Raw genomic sequence first — 25,431 nt, forward strand, 5'->3', positions numbered from 1 at the left:
CATAAACAAAAAAATTTTGGGCAAGAACTTTTTGTAGTTTTTGCGCTCTAGAGATATACTCGATCCTATAGACTTAAGTAATAATTTTCATTGTTTTTGAAACTTTTTAGTGTATGAATATTTTTTCATAAATTATAGAGAAATAGATAGCCCTTATCAAGAGCTTTCCATTTATATAAAATTTATTAATTTTGGTCCTATAGTTTCCCCGAAAAAAATTATTTAAATTTCCCGTATTACTGGGAGATGAGGGTTAACTTAGACCCGCTAAACTGCACCGACCTACCTGAAAAATGCCGAAGCGGTTTACTTCTCCAATAAGGAAATTTTGAGCAATATTTTTACAGAAATGGATAGATCTTATCAAGATATATCCATTCCTATAATTGTTAAAACTTTTGGACTTATAGTTTTCCCGATTGTCCCAAAATCGGGTGTTGAAACCGTTTTTCTCCAGCCCGCACCAACCCAGTTGCCCATGAGAGTTCATTCACAATAATTCTGATGGAAACACACCGATGTTTAATTCATTCCTGTTTTATAAATTGAAAAGCGATTTAATAAAGGTATAAGTAGTGTAATAGCATAAATTAATAAATTAAAAACAAAAATCCAACGATAACGAAAAAATATTCATACACAAAAAAGTTTAAAAAAAATTTATATTGTTACTTAAGTCTATTGGATCTAGTATATATATCTAGAGCGCAAAAACTACAAACAACGTCTTGTCCAAAATTTGTTTGTTTATGAAAATTATGTTAATTATTTTACAGAAATGGATAGCGCTTACTAAGAGCTATCCATTTCTGCAAAATTTATTAATTTTTTCCTTATAGTTTTCCCGCAATAAATTATTGAAATATGACGTATTTTTATGAGGGGGGTTCCTTAGCCCCGCTAAACCGCACCGACCTACCCGTAAAATGGCGAAGCGGTTTACTTTCCTAATTAGTACACCTTAAGCAAAATTTTTGCAGAATTGGATAGACCTTATCAAGATTTATCCATTCCTATAAGTATTAAAACTTTTGGACATATAGTTTTCCCGATTCTCCCAAAATCGGGTTTTGAACCTTTTTTCTCAGACCCGCACCAACCCAATTGCCCATGGATGACAATTAACAATAGTTATAATGAAAACACACCAATATTTAATTTATTCCTGTGCTATAAAATTTAAAACGATATAATGAAGATACAAATAGTTTATTAACAAAATAGTTAGTTAGAAACAATAAATATAAACATAAATAATCATAAATAAATAAACATGAAAAACAAACAAATGAAGGCGGCAGCCCGACTACTCCACACACGCCACAGCCCCACAGGCCACACACCACAAGCAGAAGGGGTGGAGGGGCTATAGGGTGAGGAGAGGGAGAGAGCCAATCAGAGGGCCGGGATAGTCCCACTGGGATGTACGGGTGACGGTCTCGACCCTTCGAGACCGTCTCGCGGAGACCAAGTTGAATTCAATATTACTCAAAAATTGCAGTGTGCTCTCTCTTCAAGCACGTGACAATTCAAGAAAATGCTTCCAAGGTGTGAGACATCAGTGTTTTTGACTAGGTGACGCGGGTATTGCAAGATATTACAATCTTCTGATAACTCCAGGTTAGATTTTTATTTATTACTCTATTTGTTGCCTTTGATTAAGTCGAACGTAGGACAAGATGTAATCATATGGCTACATCGCGTGCATGTAGTCAATTTTAAAGGCATGGCTTATACTGTAAAAAACATAGGATTGGTATATTGAACACACTGGAAATTTGTTCACAAATTCAAAAGTGTTTGTGGTCTGACATAGATCATTCATAATTCAACAATGGCACAATTCTTGAAGGTTGCACACTTTCTCTGCAAAGTGGACACTCATGCTTGGTTTGCAACCATTGCAAAATACAGTGCCAACAGAACAGGTGGCCACAGGGAGTGCAAGCTGTGTTCTTGCGGGAATCCCAGCATAGGGAGCATTTTGTCACAGAAGAGGCTGTTGCACCACCTAGCTTTTCATTTGAACTGTCCACGGTCTATAATAAGACAGCATGTCATAAGTTTTAATTGTTGCACAGCAAAAGAGTGACTAGGGAATTTTACCGTAATTGCACTGGATTGTTGTACAGTAGAGGTATTCTTCCATTTGGTAACTGAATTCGTTAATAAAAGCAGGGCAAGGTGAGTGAGGGCCATTTGTCCAATGAGTTTGAATGTTGGATTGTAATTCTCTGTCTTAAGGTAATCTGTTGTAAAAACCTACAAATAGAATATTGTTAGATAGAAACTTTCCTCTTTCAACTACTTTCAAGTCTTACGTAATGGATTTTGGCCATTCTTTGGGAAAGCCTGTAGTATTTCCCGTACATGTAAAAAAGCACCAAGTTAAGCCGCCCAACCCAGAAATTGCTACTTTGAACCAGCTCTATGAGAAGCAGTATGTAATCTCTGGCTTTTGGTGCCAAGTCAGGGATGTGTTCTGGGTTTCTTAACCAGGTGTCCAGCCTTTTTATGACTTGACTGAACAACCGTGGTCCTAATACTTGCAACGTGATGGCAACTAGTCTTGTCTGTAAATACATGAAGGATTTAGTTAGCAACCAAGAAACCATCAAAGATACAGATAATTACCAATTTAGAGGGAAGGGTCCTTAATGTAGAGTTGACTTGGATGAGTCCTACATACTCTTCTCCAAGGGTTTGATTATCAAGTAATGTGGTCAAGGTGTAGTAGAGGAAGACACAGGAGAGGTCTGACAGCCACTGGACCTTCAACCATGTCTGGTTCCCTGTTTAAGCAGTAACAAGATGGTAAACAAATGAGAAGGTCACTGCTGGAATTCCCAATAGAAAAAAATGACGTTTGCTGTTTACCGAAAAGACGTTGCACAATATCAGCCAATTCGCTCTTAATAGTGTTGATGTAAGATTCGTCCTTTTGGGAGGCTCGAAGGATCTCTGGTGGATTGGCTTCTACGAACACGGACATATTTTGTCTGTTTTTGATTGAAATCTTGCACAAAATTTCCACCTTTTCGAAGCCTGTGGTAAAGGAGGTACTATCTTAGCGACCATCCACTGGTTTAGACGTCCGACGAATGAATAAACATAGTGATCGTTCCAACGAAAGCGAGTCGGGACTCGAGAGAGTAACCTTTAAGCTCCCCATGGCCGACCGAGAATATGATGATACAATCGTGTCAAGGCCATCTGTTATTTTCCGAGGTAAACCGCAACGACGCACAGCCGTCTCTGTTTCATTTGCCGATAAAAAAAATATGTACAAGTAGGTCTTTTGCCGTATACGAACACTCCAAAATGCGACATTCGTTTAAAACTTTTACTATTCGTAACACTTTTTCTAGGGTCTTTTCTTTTAGAAAGCGCGTCAGAAACTTGAAATTCTTATTTTACACGAATTTTTAATTTTGTAACGTCTCCTGCGGTGGTGAACCGAAAGTGTGACGTCACACCTTCGAGAATGGTTGTCAATTGGAGCGCTAGATGGCGTGGGGTCCGCATACTGCTTTGCCAAAAGACAAGAGGGTGGGTAAAGAAAGAAGGGGCGAGAAGAAGCCCTGGGTTACAGGACAAGAGAGAAATAGACTAGAGTAGAGGCGTTAGCAATGGCTGCTCGCAGTGTGTAAAGTGCCATCGCGCGTTGCAGAGAAGGAAACAGGCCGGGGTTTCAGCTCCGGGTTGTTTCGCAGTTTTTTTAGTTGTTCAGTGTAGGAATCAGTCGAGCTGTATAATTAAAAAATTAATCTTTAAAGAGCAGAGTTTTGATAAGCAGCAGTTTTAATCATTAATCATAGTATCCCCAAGATTAAAATCATCCCAAAGCAAGAAAGTGTGTGTTTGAGTGTGTGTCTGTGAGAGAGTGAGTGTGTATACAAGTCAATTCTGCCCACATCTCTCGGTTTTTTTTCTCTCCTCCACACCGTCGTCGTCGTCGTTCGTTCGTTCTCTTTCACAAAATAACAAAACAGAGTTCTCTCTCTCCTCCCTTTATTCGACTTCCGTTTTCGCTTTTGCTGCTGTTTTGTTTTTCTAATCGAAACTGTGGAAGACATAGAGGCGACCCATTCTTCATTCAATTTCCTTCTCTTGATTTTTCTTCCTCCCGGCGTCTCTCTCCCCCCTCTATCCATCTCTCGACTGTAATCCGAGACACACACACACACAAACTCGGGTCAGTTTTTATTCCTTTTCGACTCTTCTCTCACTGGAACACGAGGAACGAAATAGAAATCGCGTGTTGGTCATCTTTTCTTTTTTCGAATAAAAAAAAAAGGATCTTCTAAAACCCGAGGTATTGATTCGAATTTTTTTCAAACCGTCTCTATTGCATATTCTTTATCTGATCTAAAACGATCAGATGTATCGATGGTGATCGATCAATGTGAAAAATCGAATGAATTGCATTAATTTTCCCCGTCTTTTTATTTTTAGTCATCGACCTCGTGTAACTTTGGACCGGGCAGGTGCCGTGAACAGGAATCGAATTAACCAACGTGGCCATACCTTTTGATTTATTTCTAACCACATATAAAAGTGAGTTTTCAAAAAAATTATTCTCAAGTTGTTGTCTGATTTCATTAGAATCTTATTCTTTTGTGTTTTAGAGTATCGACTAAAATGGACAACATGGACGCTCATTCGCAATCGCAGCACGGCGATAACACCACCGAAGTACCCAACGATCCTGGGTAAGAGACACACGAATTTGTCTATCGTCATATTCATTATTTCGTTGCTCAGTCTAGAATTATCATAGCCTCGTGGTAGTATCACTCGCGGGCTTCAAGGCTGTCTTTTTACTTAAGAAAAAAGAGATTGGAACGTTCTTTTTTTTTTTTTTCCCTTGCTGGCCTTTAGTGCGTTCCACACACACACAAGTTACTGGACTGACCACTTTTTCCATACAGCCTCAGGTTCTTTTTCTTTCGGGGGAAACATAGAAAATCACATTCTAGGAAAGAAAAAGAAGAAAGATTATCAAACGAATGGAGAAGGGGTTATTTTTTTTGTTTGTTGTTGTGATGGATGGAAAAAAGATGATGATGGCCGCCGCTTCTTTGCCTGTCCTGGGGGTACTTTTTCTTTTTTTTGTCCCCAAAATAAAAGTTCTTCTTTTTTGGGGGGTAGAAACTCCACCCAGATACCCTCCAAAGGAAGGGGGGGTTCAAAAAAAAAAGAAAAAGTTTCAAATTTCTTTGAAGAATAAAAAGTTTTCTTTCTGATTGTCTTCCAGCGACACAAACACGTGTTCCAAAAGGGAAGTAGAACACACCGGGTCAGAACGGCCAGGGCGGGTTTCTCGTACATTTTGCGCCAGACACATTTCATATATGTGTGTGTGTGTGTGTGTGTATGAAATGAGAGAACTCTGGAAAGAAAAAAAAAAAAAAACCTGCTTTATTTTTTCGATATCATCCGACACTCACCGAAAGAGAAAGAAAAAAAAAGGCACCGTGAAAACTGTGAACCGCCGGCGGGACTCTCTTTTTTTTCTTTCTTTTCTTAAAAGAAATACTAGTGGTAGTAGTAGTTGCATTAAAAATTACAAAAAGCCTAGAAAATGTCTTAGAGGAGATAGAATTTGAGAGTATCGCAGGCACGTGACCTACTCACGAGAAGGGGGGCCATCTCTTTTTCGAAAAAAAAAAAATAAAATAAAGTTTGGATATTCAGAGCAAAGAAAAAGATTGATAGATCGAGATAAGATGGTGAGGAGGGATGACTTTGCTTTCTCTCTACGACTTTTCAATTTTCTTTACGAGCTGCGTTGTTTAAAATCAAATCTTATTTGAGAAGGGGGCCACCATTATCAGTTGGCCAGGTCCTTGGACTTTTGGAATCTCCGCTTGTCTGTGTGTGTGTGTGTGTGTGTGTAGTGTTTGTTGGTCAAACAGCTGACGATATAGTCGGGTGGATAGCAAATTATTATTGTCCGAGTAACTATTTTTTTGTTTGGTTGGGTGGTAATGAACGGAAGAGATGATGGTTAATGAAAGATTCTTTCGGGTGTTGTATTCATTATCGCTCAATTGGCTTGGATTGGTCGTCGTAGAAGCGCGCACTCCCTTCCGGGTGGAATTTCTGATTAGCCATAAGGGGATTGAGATAGAAGAGGGGAGGAAAGGGAGACGGACAGAAAAATAACTGGATTGAACCTCTCTCCTCTTTGGATCCTTCCGGCTCCAGCTCAGACCTGTTTTTTTTTTTCTTTCTTTATCTTTCCTATTTCCCACAAAAAGAAAGAAAGAAAAAATTAATAATTATCTCTGCATCTTTTTTTTAACTGTCGACTTAATTGAGTTGGCCGAGATAAGAGTAGAAATAAGTCAAAAGAAGAAGAAATACAGAAATCGCAAATGGGATGACGATTGTCGCACTACTAAGAGAAAACTTGTCACAACAATTCGCAGAACTCTTTTCTAAAAACGTGTATGATGGTGACTCACATGTTTCATGTCTATTTCACAGGAAAATGTTTATCGGCGGTCTCAGTTGGCAGACGAGTGCCGAAGGCTTGCGCGAATATTTCAGCAAATTTGGCGATGTGACGGAAGTGATGGTCATGAAAGATCCCACCACTCGTCGATCCAGGTACGAATCTAATGGCCTCGGCTCTGTTGTATTTGATGTGTCTTTTTATCAAGTCATTGGTGACGTGACTGAGAGAGCGATCATGTCGCCCAATTGCGTCATCTGTCGATGTTGTCTGTCGTTGTTCCCATGGCCGATTACGACGAATGCGATGTATATGACTCGTTTTCACCGACAACAATAGGGGGTTCGGGTTCGTGACGTTCGCCGACGCCGCCTCTGTGGACAAAGTGCTCGCCTCAGCTCCGCACGAGCTCGACGGCAAGAAGATCGACCCCAAAGTTGCATTCCCCCGCCGAGCTCACCCCAAGGTTCGAAATTTCTCTTCTTCTTCTTCTTTTTCTTTTTCCTCCATCGATCTACTTTTTGGTGGGGACGCATGTGAACCGTGAAAAGCCCTTCCGGTTTGGTCCATTCATTTTTTTTCTGTTGCCATTATTTCGTGTGTGCGTTTCGGAATTGAAGGTTGTCTCAATCCTCGCTTAACTCGTCTATTTAATGATGGCATCAAGGTAGTAATTGATGTTTATTCTAATGATATTTTTTTTTTATGTCGCAGATGGTGACCCGGACGAAGAAGATCTTTGTGGGCGGACTCTCTGCACCATCGACGGTCGACGACGTTAAAAACTACTTTGAGCAATTTGGACGGGTGAGAGAGAATTTTTGGAAATCTTTAGTTTCTTTTTTTTTTTTAAAGTCCCTTTTGTGTGACGTCAAATGAGTTGGCACGCGACTCTAGCAGACACACACACACAAAATAGAGAGAGAGAGAGAAAAGGCACAGAAACTTTGCTCTCTTGCTTTGAGATGTATGATTGTGTTTGACTCTTTAAGTTATTTCCCTGGACGTGAATGGCGGACGAGAGTTGTTCGTCTTTCATCACAAATGGCGTTTTAATGACTTTTTATGTCTGTCTGTGTCTGTGTGTTTTCTGTCTTCTCCGCCCACCTTTAGGTAGAGGACGCCATGTTGATGTTCGACAAGCAAACCAACCGACACCGGGGTGAGTTAAGACTTTCTTTCTTTCTTCGTTGATTGTTGTTTCTTAATAAGTTCAACTAGGGTTCTGTCCCTTGTCGGTTATTTAATATATTTTTTTTCTGGGGTTTCACTCGATCCCAGGTGTGGAAGTCGGACTTTGGGCCAATAGAAAATAAGACCCAGCAAAGTATAGTTTAGGTCAATAATCAACGGAAATGATGTGGAAGCCTTTTCAAAGTCTGCCCACTGGTCCGAGTCGTTGCGCATCTTTTTTTTACGTTAGGGGGGACCTTAAAGGTTGAAAAAAGGGGGGAGGAGGAAGTCGACAAAATAACCCCCTCCACGATCGATAGGGTTCTTCTGTTTCTTTTTTTAAATCATCCTGGGGAGGAGTTTGGTTTGATATTTATGTTTTTTTTTCTTTTTCGAATGGATAAACTACCCCTGATGTGGCAGCTAACCATCATGGGGTAGATCTTAATACCCGAATAGTGCCACCGTAAGAGGGTGTTATGACGCGAGCCGTGGCCTTTTCCGTAACTCCCCTCTCCGGACGTGAAACCCCCCCAACGTGACACGGGACGAAGGGAGAGATTCTCACTACCCGAGCAATGCGATTGCCCCACGTCTCCTGTAAAGACACAAATGATTCGGGTTACTTTGGAACGGTTGCCGGATAATTGTAACGTAATCCGTTGGCTTTGGAAGTTGGCGTCGCAGTCTTTGTAAGCTATTTGTCTTTCTTTTTTTTGTTTTTAAGGTGGGTGTGTATGGGGGCAAGTGCGGCAAGAAACGAGAGAGAGAGAGAAACAAAAAAAAGTTATGGCGAGAGACAAATGATTATCTTGTGTGGCTCTCCTCCTTTTGTTTTTTTTGTTTGGTTTGCTGTTCGATTTAGGAAGTTGCAATTGCGTTTAATGTCGGGAGGAGGATTGTGCAGTGGCTGTGCCAACTCGAAATAGAGCAGAAGCAAAACGTCTGCAACTGACGTTGGGTTTTTTCTCTTCTATTCGGGGAGAAGCAACTCGGAATTGTTTTTTTGGGATTCTCTTTTTATTTTTCTCGTTATCATCTTGTCGTGTTGCTACCATGATCGATGAATGGAATGGGCGACATTTCTAGCAGTAGCTTCATTTCCTCCTTTTTTTTTGTTGTCTTTTTCTTTCTTTTTATTCGTCTCTTCTCCCCTTCTTTTCCACCGTGAAAAGTCACGGGTCTCTACACACATGCACACAGAGTCGACGGTTACGGCGACTCATTAGCGACCGACCGGCGAAGACGCTGTCGGAATGGCTAAAAACGAAGAAAGAAAAAAGGAAAAAGAGGAGCTTTTTCTTTTTCGTTCCCTTCAACAACAGACGCATCAAGAAAAAAAAAAAAAGGAAAGGAAAACTTGTTTTAGCAGGTTGATAGCAGGTCTCCCTTTTTCAACGAGTTGTCGTCTTCCATGTGACTCTTCTACCAATCATTTTGTTTTTAACATTTCCTCCCATCTGAATTCCTTCACACACAAAATTACCATTACGGTGGGCCAACGATGCTGGCGTTGAAAGTTAATTGTAAAGCTTGAGCACGTTTCTGATTTTTTTTTTCTTCTCTTCCCCATCTCTCTCTAAAGTTACTCTATTGTATTCTATCCCCACCGCCTCTCCATCACTGCCATCAAGCACAAATTCAATGGGCTGCATGTTGCCCTTTTTTTTTTATATCAATGCATCCGCACGTAGGCGACTGCATCACCTGCAGCCGTTGGTACTGAACAGTTGCCAATCAATGGGTTCGTGTGGTTTGGGTGGAGGGGAAGAAGAAAAATACAAAACACGCACAATCAGAACGTGTAGAGAAGAAGAAGAAAAAAATTGAGGGGGGGGGGGGCTCGCTTTGACCGCAAAAGGCCAATGAAAGAAGGGCGAAGAGGAAGCACTGGATTGATTCAGTTGCATCCGCATTAGAAAAACCAAAAAAAAAAATGGGGAACGAGTTGGGAAAAGAAAAATGTTATTTTTAATTTGTGGGGGGGTCGTTGGGGAAATTTGAAATTCCCGCCTCAGAAAATTCAGATCATTTTATTTATTTATTTTATTTTTTTTTCCTGTTTTTACGAGGAAGCCATTTTGGTATGAATATATAAATAACTCGGCAGGATCGGTCCCTTCCTTTTTTTGTGTGTGTGGAAGACAAGGGGCGACAAGTTGAACGTGGTGGCAGCTTTTGTCAAGTGAATTTTTAAAAAAATGCACCTGTCCTTTAGTTTAGAATTGCGTACACACGCAATTGTTTCCCTCTTGTTGTCAATCGACATACAAGAAGATGCCATAATATTTAAATGTCTTCCAAATTTCTTTTTTTTTTAAAGGGGGGGGGGGTTCATTGTTGTCACTATGCGCTCTTTCATCCGAAGCGATTGTTGTTTTTAAACCTTTTGTTTTTCTTCCCCCACCTTCCCTCACGGATCTTCCGAGTAGCCGGTCCATAACAGGGCGACAAGCCTTTCGTTCGGTGGTAAAGATCATCAACGAGAGACGAAGAGAAGAAAAAAAAAAAACATTTTTCTTTTGTGGGCTAACGAGGCCCACCCCTGACGTCATTTTGGAATAGAAAAAAAAGAGACACTGTGTTTGTTTGTTACGACACTCTTCAACGAACGGGAGAAAGAAAAAAGCGCGTGACTATAGCGACCACACCGGTACAACGGGAAAGGATGGGGGGGGGGGAGAGCACCGTCGATGTAACTCTATTTATAAATGCGTGTTCCCATTTCCGCGGTAGGGACGGTGGGGCGCATTCGGTATGTAGTGGATATGACGATGGTTATGGTTCTACTTCATCTTTTTGTAGCGTTGTCGTGTGTGCAACGTAAACTAAACTTTAAAAAAGAAAAGAAAAGAAACAACAAGTTTATTTTATTTTTATTTTTTGTCTTCCCTCTTAAGTAGAGTTTTGTGTGTGTATTTCCCCCGGCGTCGTTTCTCTTCTTCTTTCGACGCCCAAATGTCAAAACCTGTCCAACCTCTGTGCGTTTGTTGTAGTGGTGCCCCAAGCGCCCCCTTTTTTGTTTTTGTTTTTTAAATGGAGGAATCTTAATGAATTCGGGCCCGCCGACGATGCGACTTGTTTTGGTTGGTCATCAACGACAGAGAGAGCAGGAGAGAGAGAGGGAACTGTGTCAAACCAATGTTTCCATGGCGATCCAGTTAATGATAGAGAGTCCCCCCAAACCCAACTTTTGTCTTCATTAAATTGAAAAATTCTCCTTTAAGAATCCCCGCCCCAAAAAACTTAATCGTAGTTTTAGATTGATGGGATAAAATATTTCATAAATGTTGTAAATAATTCAATGCGATTGGACAGAGATGGCCAAACAGGTCCTTTTTTTTTTACCTCTCTCTTTTTCTCCAGCTTTTTATTCGTCTCAATGACATTCGACTTGTTTGTCTCCTTTAAATATTTATTAAAATAAAAAATTTCATTTCTTTAACAAACAAACAAAAAAAACAGGTTTCGCCTTTGTGACGTTCGAGAGCGAGGACGTCGTGGACAAGGTCTGCGAGATTCACTTCCACGAGATCAACAATAAGATGGTAAGAGTTCAACATGAAAACCGGCCACTGTGCCACACCCTTTCCTCGCTTCTACTTGTCGTCTCTCTTGTTCGCTCGCATCTTTTGTTTCCTTTTATCTTTGAAAAGACAGTGCCATCAATGGCGCAGACAAGAGGGGGGAAGGGGGGGGGGCATTGAAAGCGGAGAGAATCGATGGATGGTCGTCGTGTTTGATTGTGTGCCCGCACTGTTTGCTCCGGTTTCTCCGTGAAAAAGAAAGAAAGAAAAGAACTCTTCCCACAAAGAGAAAGAGAGGGTTAAAGAGGGGTGTCTTACGCAGCCAGCGGAGGGGGGGGGGGACAATAGCACACAAATACGTTTCTCTATTGTGCATCTGTTTTATACATGTGTACGTGCTCATCTAAAAATCTAAATCTTCTTCCTTTTTTTTTTGCAGTGTCCTCCATTTTGAGTTGTGTGTGTCGTTCTCTTTTGTGCGCGCGTTGTCCAGGCTGTGAAAGGGAAGGGGGGAGAACAAGGATTTCGGGATTAGAATCGCAAGTCATCAAGGACTTCCCTTTTTTTAAAAAAATCCTCAGATCCTTTTCTGCCTTTTATGTGTTCATCGGGAGCCCAAGAGGTTAATTGTTGAGTAAGAAAGGGATTGTAGGCGTGTGCAATCTGGCATCTGAGCCAGCACAGCATGACAGTCGTATGTTCTGATTCATTTGCCCACCCCATCTGCCCGTGTTCGCGCGTAGGCCTTGCAAAAAAAAAAAATGCGACAATGAAACGAAAAAATTGAAATTGAAATTGGCTTTGTAGTGAAAAAAACAAAACAAAATAATTAGATGTTGATGATTATGTTGAAATTGTTTGTTTGCTTGAATATTGTTGCAGGTGGAGTGCAAGAAGGCGCAACCGAAGGAGGTGATGCTTCCAGTGAACGCGGCCCGCGGAAGAGCCGCCACCCTGCGAGCCGGCTACGGTGAGTTGCTTCTCTTAAGCGCCGCGGCCGCTTGCTCCGCTTCCGCCGGCAATGCCGTACCGGGGCTGACGGCCGCCGCCGCAGCGTCGTCTGTGCCGTCTGTGGCCACGGCTGGGGGCATTGGCGGCGGCGGCGGTGGGGGGGCTAGTATGGCTGGGCTGGGCCAGCTTGTTGTGCCCAGCTTGTCGTCGCCCACCGGCCTGCACCACGGTCACAATCATTCGGCCTCCGCCCTTCATTCTCACATATTGAACAATCCCGCCCTCTCCTCCGCCGCGCTTCAACTTCAACAGCATCAAAATCAAACGTCCAACTCCGCCCACCACCACCACCACCATCACCACAGTCATCACCGCGGTGTAGGTGCAGGCGCAGGAGGAGGTGGTGGAGGAGGAGGAGGACAGAGTCCCGGCAAAGCGGCGGCCGCCGGGCTATCGGCTGCCGCCGCCGCGCTCTTAGGCAACGGGCTCGTGTCGTACCGTTACGCCCCCTACTCGATACCGGCCAGTTCGAACAGCGTTCACAATTCGAGTTCGTTGAGTAGCGCGCAAGCTCAGGTGCAGGCTGCCCAGCAGCAACAAGCTCAGGCCGTGGCCGCGCAGGCGGCCGCCAACGAAGCCCTGGCCGCTTCCATGGCCGGCTTAGCCGGCCACCACATGTCCACCCTCCATCCTCACAACTTTTCCGGCCTGTACGCTCACCCTCTGTTTGCCGCCCAGGCGGCGGCCGCGGCAGCCGCAGCCGCCGGCCATAATCATGCGACTCACGCCACCATGCAAGACGTGATGGCCGCTCACCACCACCACGCGGCCGTTCAGGCCGCCGTCAATCAAGCCAATAAGCAACGAGTTGTTGCGCAAGCCACTCACGGCTTCCTCAATAACAATAACAATAGCAGTAATAACAACGCGGCGGCGGCAACGGTCGTCCACGGTGGTGGTGGTGTGTCGCAAAATGGCGAGCTCAATTTGTCGTCTTTTGCCGGCCTCGAAGGCTTTTATCCCGTCCCGGTAGGTCTTTAAACCGAAACAAGATCGTGAATTTGCGCAACAATGATCTCTCGTTTTGATTTTTTTTTTTTATTTACCTCGCATCACTAAAATAATAAGAAAATCACAGGCACAGATCTAAAGCGAGACAAAGTGATTGTGTATAGTTTTTGTTTTGTTTTAAACTGTTGACGAACAAAATTCAGCTAAACTCTGGCGTGTAAAGAATAGGCCAAATGGGTGCCAAAAAAAGAGAAATGAATTTGGGGGTTTTTATTTTGACGTCAGTTGTGGTCGATCGGTTTGACGTCAGACCGCAAGATGCACAAATACCTTTTCTTTTTTTAAAAAATCTCGGAATTCTGGTCACATTTTCATTCAAAGTTTTTGAAATATTGAATAGTTCTTATTGGTGTCAAATTTTCGTGGACAATATTTTCCTTTTTCTTTTTAATATCCTCAAGATTTTTTAAAAATTGTACCGTAGGGCCCGAGACCGTCGGTAACTTAAAAACAAAAAAAAAAAAAAAATGTTGTTTGTTGTGTCTCCTCGATCGACATTTAGACATTTTCACTTGATTCAATCTTTTTCTCTCTGTACAAATCAATGGTCAATGTGTTTTTTCCCCTTAAAAATCGCTTTTCTTGGGAGGGATTTCGCCAAAAAACAACGAACACCAACAGAATCAAATAATGCCAAATGCCAGTTTCTTCTCTTACAGTTTTCTTCTTTTTTTTAAAGGCAGCGAGAGACAGGTGATCAAACAAATTATTATTATTATTATTTAATCGGACCAGAGTTTCAAATATATGTAGGACCAGTTGGATTGCCTTAGGAGCTAGTCTCTTTTTACCGTCTTCTAGTTTGTTTGTTTTTTTTTGAATTTTTGCGTAGAAAATGTTCTCATCTTCCTTTCGCCCATCTGTCTACGTTTAAACGTCTACGCGATAACATAGGGATGCCTCTAATTTTTTTTTTCTTTTTCTTTCCCTCCTCCTGCAAGACAATTGAACCGTTTTTCTCCGAGTAAAACATCTTATGGGGGGGCACTGGCTCGATTCTAGGTAGTAAGAGAGAGAGGGAACATTGTTCTATTTTTGTTCAGCTTCCAGAACGTACAAGCCGGGGGCCGAATAGAATGGAGTTAGAGTATTTCTTTTTGTCTTCTTCTGGTGAGAATTTAGTGGTGATGGTGGTGTAGTACTTGTTCTCACTCTGAATCTCGAGTATTACATCTTGTTTTTTTAGTTGTTTCAGCGTAGTTTGGTAGTGGCCAGAGAGAGAATCTTGTCATTTGTATGTAGGACTTGCAAAACAAAACAGCTGATGTATAGTGATTTGTTGTCGGTTGAGATTTGACACACACAGACACAGACCAAAAATGGGAAAAATTGGCAATGGCCAATTTTTTCTTTTAGTCCTCCCCTGCGTCATTAGTCTTCCATCAGAACAAACAAGTCAAATGATCCCCTCCTTTATTTTTTTTTACATTAATTCTTCTTGCCCTTTGTAATTGACTCAAATTAGTCGAATAGTCACACAGTCTTCCTAGTCCTGTAATTTATTCTTATTTTAGATGACGTTTCATTTTGATTAGTGTGAGACATGTGTTAGTGTCAACACGCAGTCAGTTTACATGTTGAAAAAAGAAGAGGTGTTTTTAAAAAACAAAACAAATTAGATTCATTCTCCCCTCCCTTTTTTAAATTTCTTTTTGTGCTTCGTATCCCCCGTTGATTTTTGTTAGCCGCAGTGAAGAAATGTGGTGGTGACCCATTCAAACGGAAATATGGACAAGTGTGTTGTTCTGTTTTTTTCTTTGTTTTCGTTTCGTTGTGTGCCATGATGTATATGTAGATGATGACCGAGACAAACATACTTAACGGGCTCGTGTGTTACTTAAAAAAAGAAGCAATTCAAAATTAGGCCTTAGATATTTTGCGTGTCGAAAGCAGAACAAAGTTTAGGCTATTTTTCATTTCCCTCCCTAATAAACCAAAACAAAATTAGGCAGAGCGCAGACAAGACTTGTAGTTGATGCAAAGAAAGTGATATACATCTAAATTAATGACTGCTCTGCAATCTGCTGGTGTAGGCTCGTTTTGTGTCTCTTGTGTATGTCGAGTGTCTTTTGTTTTCCTTTGGATTGCGACTACATTTCTTTACAAAATAAGCAGAACGCCAGAATTGAAAATAACGTGATGGCTTGCACCACACCTCAAAACAATTCCTCCCAGTTTTTTCCACAAACAAATTTAGAAAACATCTCCCCGCTGTTCCCTTTGGTTTTTTTTTTTTTTTTACATTTCACTTCAGTCTCGTCCCTCTATTCTCCCAACATTTTCAAAGACGTCAAATCAAAATTTAGTTGCAGTGTTTCTTTTTTTTTAAAATAATGCAGATCAGTAGTTTAATCGTGGCCAATCAGTTTTGTTATGACGCATATCTATATAAATATTCTTTTTTTTTTCTTCTCCCTTTTCCTCCAAATTCTTCCTTGTAATGACAACAAACAAAACAAATACCTTCCAAAACTAATAATTGGCCCGGCTACCATCAGCTCTCCTTAGAAAACAAATTTCATACAGTTTCCACACACACAAAAAAACAAATCACCTCTAGTCCGAAAGTAGTTGCTCAGATTTTAGAGTCGCAACAAAAAAATTTGCATATTAATTTTTGATTTAAAAAAAAACCAAAAAAAACAAAAAAAATGAACAGAAAATGGAATTTACCTCCTCCAAAAAGAAAAAAAATGGGCAAATTATTATTCTTAATTTAATTTGCCCCAAAAAAAAATTTAATTTTTTTCTTCATTTTTCAAAGTCATCAAAAGAGTTTTGGGGATTTCATTTTCTGTTTATTGGATCGTAGTAGTTGACCGAGAGACTTTAGTCAGAGTCGGCAGGGGGGAGGTGGTGGAGGTGGATTGAAAAGAAATCCAATCTTGACCTCTATGTCTCTCTGCCGAACTCAATCTCTCATTCTGTACTGATGCAGACTTTCTTCAGATAGTTTAATAAACTGTGCCTCTCTGTACGCAACTCTTTGACTACACTCACTGTAGATTAGTAAAAAAACCAAAAAAGAAAAAAGAAAAAAAGAAAAAACAACAAAAAAGCCTCTCTCCCCACTCAAGTTTTAATATTTTTGTTCTCCTGTTCTTCTCGCTGCCGACGTCTTTTTACACGGGCATCGCAACAAATGGCCAGTCGAAAAATGGGATTAGCCCGTCATCAAATAGAGGATTCTTTAGATTCTTTGATGATTCTTCAACCAACAAAAACAAAAAACAAAACGTGGATGTGTGCGTGTGTGTGACTATTTTTCTGGACAAGTGAAGCGATCAACATGCCCCGTCCCTCCACCAAAAAAAAAAATTGGAAAAATTAATTTTTTTTGTTTCGTTTTTTTTTTTTTATTCTTTTTTTAATTTTTTCTTTAATTTTTTTAAATACAAAAATCGTTATTCTTTTTTGCATCCATTTTTTTTTTCTTTATTCCAGATTTGGTGTGGTCCTTGGGCGCTCTGCAAGAAGGTAAGCAAACGGTCAATCTGATTATGCAAATGTTTTCAATTACGTGTACCTATTTTTTTTATGAATTCAAACCCAAAGCTAATTGATTTTTTCTCTTTCTCTATCTTGAAAATGATTCGTCGATGTCATCCTTTTTGGGGAAAAAAAAAAAAAAGGACTTCCAGCTGCCTACGCGGCCGCCTACGCCGGACGTGGTTACCCGGGCTACGCTAGTTTTGGACTGCCTTATCCAGCCGGTAAGTCTCGATACATGCCACATATTGTCCCATTTCTACATACGCTCCCCGAGTATTGATTTTCTATTTTAAAATCGGTATACATTACGTTTAGTTGTTACTTCTCTATGTTTACACGTAAGTTAAGTTTAATTCGAAAACTAAGATCGTTTTTTTTTTATTTTTCCTCCCTCCTTTTTTTGGTTTCTTGTTTATGTTTAAATTACGATGGGTTGCTGTTTAACAAGCAAAAAAATAAAATAGGTGGGGATGTTAGGGTTTTTACACGGAATGACGTGTCACCGTTAAATGAAGAGTTAAGTGTTTCTCTTTTGTCGGCCGCGTCGTTTAATGAAAAGTGAAAAAAAAACAAAAAAACAAATGGGGGCGCGTGAAATATACCGTCCAATCGAAGGGATTTTTCGTGAGCGTAAACAAAACAAAAAAGACAGACAGTCAATGGGAATTGGGTTTCTCCCTTTCGGGTTCTTCCTTTCGTCCTTGTTGCGTCTTCCGCTTTTGCGAATGCTGGGGTTCATTTATTTTTATTTTTATCTACGGCTTTTTTATTTTTTTTATTTTTTTTATTTTTTTTTTCAACTTTTATTTCCGTAACAATTTCATACATTTTATTGGTACATTTCGGTTGCAAATTTTTTCTCATGTGTTTTTCTTTTATTTCTCCCCTTCCCCTCCTTTTCCCCCCTGTTTCTTTGCCAAATTTTTGCGTTCCTTGGCTGTGTGTGTGTTATCTCACAAACAAAACAAAATGGACACACACACACACACACGCGAAATCTCATTTTTTTTTTTTGCACTGGCCAAACGCAATACGGTGCCAAACAAAAAAACGATGGCCCATCAGGCTTGATCGGTTTGCTTTCGTCTGCCGGCGTTGGCGATGCGACCGGCCAACATCATCACGGCCATCCGCGCCATCATTTGCCTCCATTGGGCGACCTGGTCAGCTTGGGTCTGGTCAATCCTACCTCTGGATGATGATTGAAACGCCCCTCCCATTTTCCCTCTCTCTCTCTCTTTCTTTACACCTAATTATTATTATTATCTTTTTTTAATTCTTTCAAACCGCTTATCTTTTTCTGTTTCTTTTTTCTTTTCTTTTTGCAAAACATTTTTTAAACCCTCCCCCTGCCCCCGAAATGCCTTTTTTTTTTTCTTTTCACACAATCTTTTGATTTCAAAATTTGATACTTGAAAAAATTCAAATTTGGTATGAAATATCAATGTCTTGTCTGACACGCAAAACAAAAACAAATGAGGTGAACGGTGGTCGGATGTGTTACTTGTGATTGTATCCATCATCATATCCGTCTTATTTGCAATTCCTCCATCTGATTTTTTTTAATTTTTTCATTTATCTCTTTCTCTCTCTCTCCCTTGGATTGGTGATTTGCCTATTCCTTCCACCTGCCTGTTCTCTTTCGATTTCCCCTGTCCCGGTTTTCTTCATTCAAAAAACAAAAACACGCATTCGCCCTACCAACAATCAACGCAAATTGCTCAAGGTTTGACTCTTCTGTCCCGAGCAGCTGCGCCAACAACGGGACCGGCCCAACTTCAACGTCGATCTTGAAACGAAAGTATCGCTGAAAAGCAAAAAACCAGGGTCTCTTTCAAGTGTTGCGTCTGGCAGATTCTTCGTTTGTTGTTTTTCACTCGTCTCTTAACCCACCAAAATGCTTGTCCCAAACGCCCAATTGTTTTTTTTTTTTTTCCCATTGAAACATTGAACGCTTTGAACCGGGACGAGGTCAATCATCGAGTTCCTCATTTTTTTTTCTCTTTTAACTGATGATCGTGTTTTTCTTTCTTCTGTTTTTCCCCATCGCCAATCTTTTCCTGTTTGCCCACTTTAACACGAGTCCGTATTCCTTTATCGAAGCCGATCTGATTTTCAAAATTTTGAGGTTAGCGAAATGTGCGCGAGTTCAGCTGGGAATGTTTCGTTGCGCGACACGATGGTGTTTGACAACTAGACCGTAGTCGATCGTTTAGATCCTAGTCCACCCCATTTTTCGGATTATTATTAGTCGAATCTATTAGAAGAAGATGATGGCGTTCATTGTGTCCATGAAAGTTTTTCTCTCTCTTTTTTTTTTGGCTTCCTTTTCTAGACTTTGATCAATGTCCATTTTCATTACACACACACAGACAGAAGACACACGTTGATTAGTTTTAAATTTAAACAAATAAAAACGAGGGGGTGATGATAACTTTTAACACAAAACGAAACGAAAAAAATGAGATTTTGAAATGAAACGAAAAAAAAATGATGGAATTTCAAACGAATTTACCCGACAAAAAACAAAAAAGCCACTGGGACCGTATTGATATCGGTGACCGTGTATCATAATTTTCTATATCTTTATTTAACACATATATATATTATATATATATATATATATATATATCCGATCATTTCATTTCGGAAAGCTAAAACATATTTTTCTTTTTTTAATTCTATTATTCCCAGGTGTTTTAGGAAATTAAAAATTTTTTTTTGTGTGTGCCCATTTGGCCCTCCCCACATTTTTCCAAAAAAACAATTGAGTTATTCACGAATATAGTAGATGGTCAAGCAAAATTAAAAGCGATGGGCAAATTTGAAAATCGAAAAACCGGTGAGATGGCGCGCAATTATTTTTGAATTTTTAAAAATGTTAATGTTGCTCAACAAAAAAAAAGGGGGGGGGGAATGAATTCGAGACCGTCATAAAAAGAGGCTTTTTTTCTATTAAAAATTCACAAAAAAATTTTTTTCTTTTTTCTTTTTTCTTTTTTAAAAATAAAAATGAAAGATTTGTCAGCCAACCAAAGGCCAGACTGTAGCAGTAACGGAACACTATTATTATCGCTATGATCGTTTTCTATTTCTTTTTTTTTTTTTTTATTTTGTGTGTGTGTGTGCGTGTGTGTGTGTGTGAGAGGCTAACAACGTCTACAAAAGCGGAGCTGTGTGTAAGGTCGATGGATAAGATAAAACACACACTATTGTATACAAGGACAGTGTTATCTGCATTGCGGCGTTGTCGTCTTTTGGAAAGCACAAAAAAGAGACAAGGCGTTTATTGTTGCAAAAAAAAAATTCAAAAAATAGAGGGGGGGGGGTTCGGAAACCGTTAGCCAAATTTTTATTAATTATTATTTTATTTTCAAAACGCCCTTGTCGATTTCTTTTTTAAATTATCAATGTGTTTCTCTGCTGGTTAAAATAGGTCTTTTCACGAAATTCGTTTGTTTCATCAAATCACATCACACAGACTTTTGATTCTCTTGAAATTAACTCGACCTTCCCCTCCTCTTCCCCCCCACCGTCAAGTCCCCCTTTTTGTGTTATATTTACTAATAATTCTTTTCTGGATCATGTTTAGTCATTGTTTAGTCTTCAAGTCCCTATGGAAGTCATGAATTTCTCTCGAAATTATTTTAGAAATTATTAGTTTTTTTTTTTTTAAATCTCTTTTCACTGCCCCCTCCCCCCTCCACACACACACACACACTAAAAAAAAACTGTGACACTTTTTTTTTTGTGTGTGTGTGCTGCCAACCACAAAAAGAAAAAAAGAAAAAATCTAAAATGAGGAAAAAAAAAAAATTCTATAATCAATACATTTTTGATTTGTCTATAAAAAAAGAGACTGCAAAATGGTGTTGTGAATTAATGTTTGAAAAAACATTGGGCAAAGTGTTGTGAAACAAGCAAAATCAGGTCTGAGGTAAACACAAACGAGATTTTGTTTGGGTTGTTTTCGGGGTCTTGTCAACAATTTTAATTCATTTTCTAATGGACACACACATCTGTGTGTGTGTGTGTGTGTAACGTCTGAAAAATAAAACTTGCGATCGCGCCAAGTTGCAAGAGTTTTAAGACGCGTTTGACAAGTGCGAACAACAGTTTCAAATCCCGCAACGAAATTCACGGACTTGTCCGTCTGTTACCGCGCCACCCAACGAAAAAATTCAAAAAACAAACAACAAAAAATATTTAAAATAAATAAATAAACAAGAAACGGGAGGACACGCAGAGAAAAACCTCATTTGCAAGTATATCATTTCCCGCTACACAGCACAGACACTCACGAGTTCTTCTTTTGTTTTTTTACCTTGGCTTTAACATCGTTGGCAAATAGAATCTTGTCCCGACCTCCTCGTGATTTTTCTTTAATTTTTATTTTATGTGTTGTCTTGTTTTTTGTTTTTGAAGAGAAAACCAGTTGGGAGTTCACTGTCCGCCCTTTCCTTTTTTTATTTTTTTAAAGTCATTTCGATAACCTTCGTCGTTTCCTTGTGTGTTATAACCCCAATGTTGTAAAAACGAAGGAAAATTGACGTAACAAATTGTTGGGAAGATCAGCTGTTCCATTTAGAGAAAATGTTCACCTTTCAACAAAAAAAACAGTTGAATTTCCAGTCGGTTTTTTTTTTAATATTTTAGATGGCCTTTCGTGTGCGATAATCGCTTGATGATTGCTTCGTGTAGATATAATAACACACCCCACCCCCCACCCCAAAAATTGGTTTCCTACTTGTCCTCAATTTTTTTCTTTTTCCTTTTTGTGTTCCAGATTCAGTTGTTTTTATGTTTATCCTTACAACAACAAAAAATAATAATAATAATCTATTTGGAGGATGACTTGTATACCTTCTTCTAGCTACTATCCCCCCCTTCCTGAATGTTGGCTCGACGGGTGGTGGAGGGTTGTGCACGCGTGTGTGTACGCAGGAAGTGCGGAAGCGGCCATCCCCTTCTCCATTTCCTACTCCTTCCTTTTCTTTATTATTATGATTTTTTTTCTTCTCTTTCTCAACCCCCCCAAGCCCTTTGCCAAAAAAGCAAATGGAGTGTGTCGAATGAGAGATTTTTATTCGACCCCTACACCCGAACCATTTCACCTCATTCACATGTTTTATTTATTTTCTATCGTCGACTTCAATTCTGATATCAACTTTTTTTTTCTTCTTATTTGAATAACGATGAGTACCGTTCCTACCCCTCCACCTACCCCAACTTTTTTGTTCGTGACAAAAAAAAAAAGGGAAAGTCATCGAAAAGAAAAGTCGAGTATGTTGGACCTCTTTTATTTTTTTCATGTTCGTCTTCGATTTCCGATGCGGATCCTTTCCCCCCTTGTTGACAAGGAGCTTTGAGCTGCTCGTGCAAGTCCTGTGAACCTTTTTTTTCTTTCCTTTCCTTTTCTTTCATTTCTTTCTTACTTATCCTCCTCTCTGCCTCATAGAAATGTGTTTAATCGATAGTGATACTTATAGAGAGTAGGTGGAGGAGGTCTGCGTGAAAAGGGGGGAAGTCGAAAGGGGAGGAGCTCGTCATAGTTATTTTCCATCCCTTCTCCTTACGTTCAATCTAACCGTGGTAGTTGAGCATTTTATTTTTATTTGTTTAGCTTACATAACCAAACTAATTCTACTAAAAACGACTACTCTTTGAAAATTGACCCATGTAGTGACTACACAGTTTTAGTCCCCCCCTCCCCCCGCCTCTGGAAACACAACATTTAGAGCGTCTTGATTCATAGAGTTTTAGTCGGGGGATAAAAAACAAAACAAAGAAGACATTTTTTTTCGAATGTCTTTGTGTTTTGATTCCCAACAATTAACAAATAAATAATTACTATACATGTTGGTGTGTGTGTGTGTGTGTGTGTGTGTGTGTGTGTGTGTGTGTGTGTGTGTGTGTGTGTGTGTTATGTTTTTTGTTTTTGGAACGACACATTAACATGGCATCTAGCGACCGAAAAAAGCACGTTTCCTATTTTTTCCATCCCCTCTATTATTTATTTAATTAATTTATTTATTAAAAAAAAAAAACGCTTTTTTCGTTTGTATGTTGATTAGTTGTTGTTGTCCTTTTTCGTTTGTTTGTTTTTGGTTTGAAAATTATTATTATTTGAATTTGAGTTTTTTCTATGATTTGATTTTGTTTTTTTCCCAATCAAAGGTTATCCAAGTTATGGATATTTCCCGGCCGCCGCGGCCGGAGCGGCTGGTCCAGCTAATGGGATGGCCGGCGGTGGAGGCGGTCCTGGTGGTGGAGGTGGTGGGGGCGGCGGTGGCGGAGGCAACTCGCACGCTGCCGGCCTGAGCGAAGTGTCTCAGCATCGGAACGGCGCGGCCAGTGCGGGCCAGCCGACGGGAGCAGGGGGAGCCACGTATTACGATTACTCTGGCGGTCACGGCCATCACAATGGCGTCGCTGCCGGCCCGGCCGCCTTCCATCCACGCGGCCACCACCTCGACCACCAACACAATGCTCATCAGGCCGGTAACATGGCCAATTCGCCTTTGCTACGCGACGCCTACACGGCCCGCTCAGGTCAGCATTTTCTTCCGTCCCGCCCAAATTGCGTCCAGCAGATGGCCAATCATCCAGCCCACATCTACACGCTCGTATCAAATGATGAGCCGATTCGAAATCAATGGCGTCGAGTGATTGAAGCGGATCATCTTCTTCTTGTTCTTCTTTTGGTTTTGTTTGTTGTTGAATGGGCCGACAGAAAGAACAAGAACGTCGTGATTTCTTGCGTTGAAGAGGGATACGAGTTTTGGGGGCTGGGGTGGGGGGTGGGGGAATCATCATCAGAGTTATACAAAAGAGGGGGAAGGAGGGGGGAGGCGGAGAATTTCGTGGTTTCTTATGCCGAATCATAACTTTTTGAAGACGAGTTCGTGATTTATCAGCTGAATCTTTCTCACGATTCTTCATGAAAAAGAATTTATCGACGTTCATCTTTTGTGCGCAACGGCTGAGGAGGGGGAGGAGGGGGCGTTGATGAAAAGAAGAAAAAGTCCTTAATTTTTTGGTTTTATTTGATGTGTAACATTAAGGATCTATCAAGTGGATGGACGGACGGATGGGATAAAGTGCCGATCGTGCTTTTTGCTCCTTTTTATTTTGATTTCGCTTCAGGCTTCTTGTTTCCTTTCTCTTCTTCTGTGGCGGATGTCTTGTTCCGCCCTGACGCCCCGCACTTCACCACGCCCCTTTTTTTTTTGTTTTCTCTCTTTCTCTCATTTTTCTTTGATTCTTTTTGTTTTTTTGTTTTTTTTACTTTGCACCTAACGTCTAATCGAATTGTGTGTCGCTTGGCCTTTTTTTTCTTCCTTCTCGCTATCCGAATTGAACGTAATAATTGTAGGTTAATCAAGTCTTTTTCTAGTTATCTAGATAGAATTGTATTGACGTAGTATCAAAAGCGCTGGCACATTGATTTATCCGCCTTGGCGATCGCCCTGGAAAAGAAACAAAAAAAAATTACACGTCGCGTGTGTGTGTTTCTATTCGATTCCCGCGCTTACACATCGCAAGTTGGGAGGGGGGGCGGTTGGATCGCGCGCGTTCGTCCTACACGCGACGACAAGCCATCTAACATTAGATCGATTATCTATCGATATAGGGAAAGAAAACAAAAATGGGGGGGGCGTGGTAGCGATACCATTCATCATTGTTATACGTCTTTTGGGGGGGGGGAGGGGGGGCGTGCTGAAAAGCTCTTAATCATCGATCCATCGTTGCCACGTTAAATTGAATTAATCTTAAGATCTCAAGATGTTATAGTCGAATGAATTTGATTGATAAGAACAAAAAAACAAAAAATGATGATGAATAATCAATTTGATTTCATTTGATTTCAATTTCGTTTGTTGTGAACAGCGATGATCAGCAGTTATCCGCAGAGTTACGTGCCGCAATCGCAAGTAGGCGGCCGTTCGTTTCCGCCTTCGTTGGCCGCTGGACTCGGTCACGGACACGGCGGCCATCACAACCCGAACGCGTCGCCCGGACCCGCCGGTGATGTCGGCCTCTACGACGGATCGCTGCCCGGCTACACGGCGGCCGCCGTAGCCGCAGCCGCCGCCGTCTCTGCCGCCGCTGGATCGCATCAGACGGCCTTGGCTCGGGTGAGTTTCTTAAACAAAACATCAAAATCAATTTTTGCTTATCATCTTGTGGGGTTTATTTATTTATTTATTATTTTTTTTTTTTTTTGTGAATGCGTAGCGTTTCGATCGATTCACAGAGACAAAAAAAGGAGGGGGAAGGGTAGAGGAGGGGAAAAGGGCCGGTTGAATGGTCTTTTGCCTCATCAGCAGACACACACACACGCAGGAATCGCTACGAACCGGATTGGGTTCTCGCTTGAATGGGTTAAAGTCGGGGTAGGGAGGGGGTAGTTTGAAGAAGAAGAAGAAGGAAGAAGAAGAAAAAAAAGAGGGAGGGGAAGCAATGATGGGCCGTGTGTAGGCAGAGACGATGGATCGAATGACGCAATGGATTATCGCTAATCAAATCGGACTCGGCTCACGGAAAATTCTGAATAGATATCGCTCCTCTCCTTCTCTATCGTATAGGCCACACACACACACACACACACACACATAGACGAGCAGTCGACTTTCTTTCTTCCGGTCGGATGCGTTTTTGTCTTTTATTTTTATATCTGGATCGCCAACGAGAGAAGGGCAAAAGGGGGAGGGGGAGTTGGTATATTCGTTGCTGGGTCATTGATCCGGTCAAGCT

At 40.7% G+C, this 25,431-nt stretch overlaps 2 protein-coding genes across 7 annotated transcripts in view; one reads left to right on the plus strand and one right to left on the minus strand.

Moving 5' to 3' along the window:
- Positions 1–1,432: 1,432 nt before the first annotated feature.
- Positions 1,433–25,431, plus strand: part of LOC116921091 (RNA-binding protein Musashi homolog 2) — a 28,769-nt gene continuing 4,770 nt past the window's right edge. The window contains exons 1-13 of one of the 6 annotated variants that reach the window (XM_045172182.1): positions 3,598–4,315; positions 4,456–4,557; positions 4,629–4,712; positions 6,493–6,615; positions 6,800–6,926; positions 7,175–7,267; positions 7,574–7,622; positions 11,099–11,181; positions 12,040–12,130; positions 16,627–16,659; positions 16,815–16,895; positions 22,852–23,226; positions 24,565–24,812. In XM_045172182.1, the coding sequence (XP_045028117.1) occupies positions 4,642–4,712; positions 6,493–6,615; positions 6,800–6,926; positions 7,175–7,267; positions 7,574–7,622; positions 11,099–11,181; positions 12,040–12,130; positions 16,627–16,659; positions 16,815–16,895; positions 22,852–23,226; positions 24,565–24,812 (1,374 nt within the window). In that variant the 5' untranslated portion in view covers positions 3,598–4,315; positions 4,456–4,557; positions 4,629–4,641. Of the gene's footprint in view, positions 1,621–3,597; positions 4,316–4,455; positions 4,558–4,628; positions 4,713–6,492; positions 6,616–6,799; positions 6,927–7,174; positions 7,268–7,573; positions 7,623–11,098; positions 11,182–12,039; positions 16,160–16,626; positions 16,660–16,814; positions 16,896–22,851; positions 23,227–24,564; positions 24,813–25,431 lie in introns of those variants that run through there. The other 5 variants (XM_045172184.1, XM_045172183.1, XM_032927300.2 and 2 more) reach the window with 5 other exon arrangements.
- LOC116921092 (peroxisome biogenesis factor 10) lies at positions 1,616–3,355 on the minus strand. Its single transcript, XM_032927306.2, has 5 exons — positions 2,878–3,355; positions 2,635–2,792; positions 2,322–2,573; positions 2,107–2,262; positions 1,616–2,039 (listed from the first exon to the last, which is right to left on the minus strand). The coding sequence occupies exons 1-5, from the start codon at positions 2,990–2,992 to the stop codon at positions 1,818–1,820; spliced, it is 903 nt and encodes a 300-aa protein (XP_032783197.1). The 5' UTR covers positions 2,993–3,355; the 3' UTR covers positions 1,616–1,817.

Source organism: Daphnia magna, linkage group LG4 (assembly GCF_020631705.1).
Source record: "Daphnia magna isolate NIES linkage group LG4, ASM2063170v1.1, whole genome shotgun sequence".
NCBI lineage: Eukaryota > Metazoa > Arthropoda > Branchiopoda > Diplostraca > Daphniidae > Daphnia > Daphnia magna.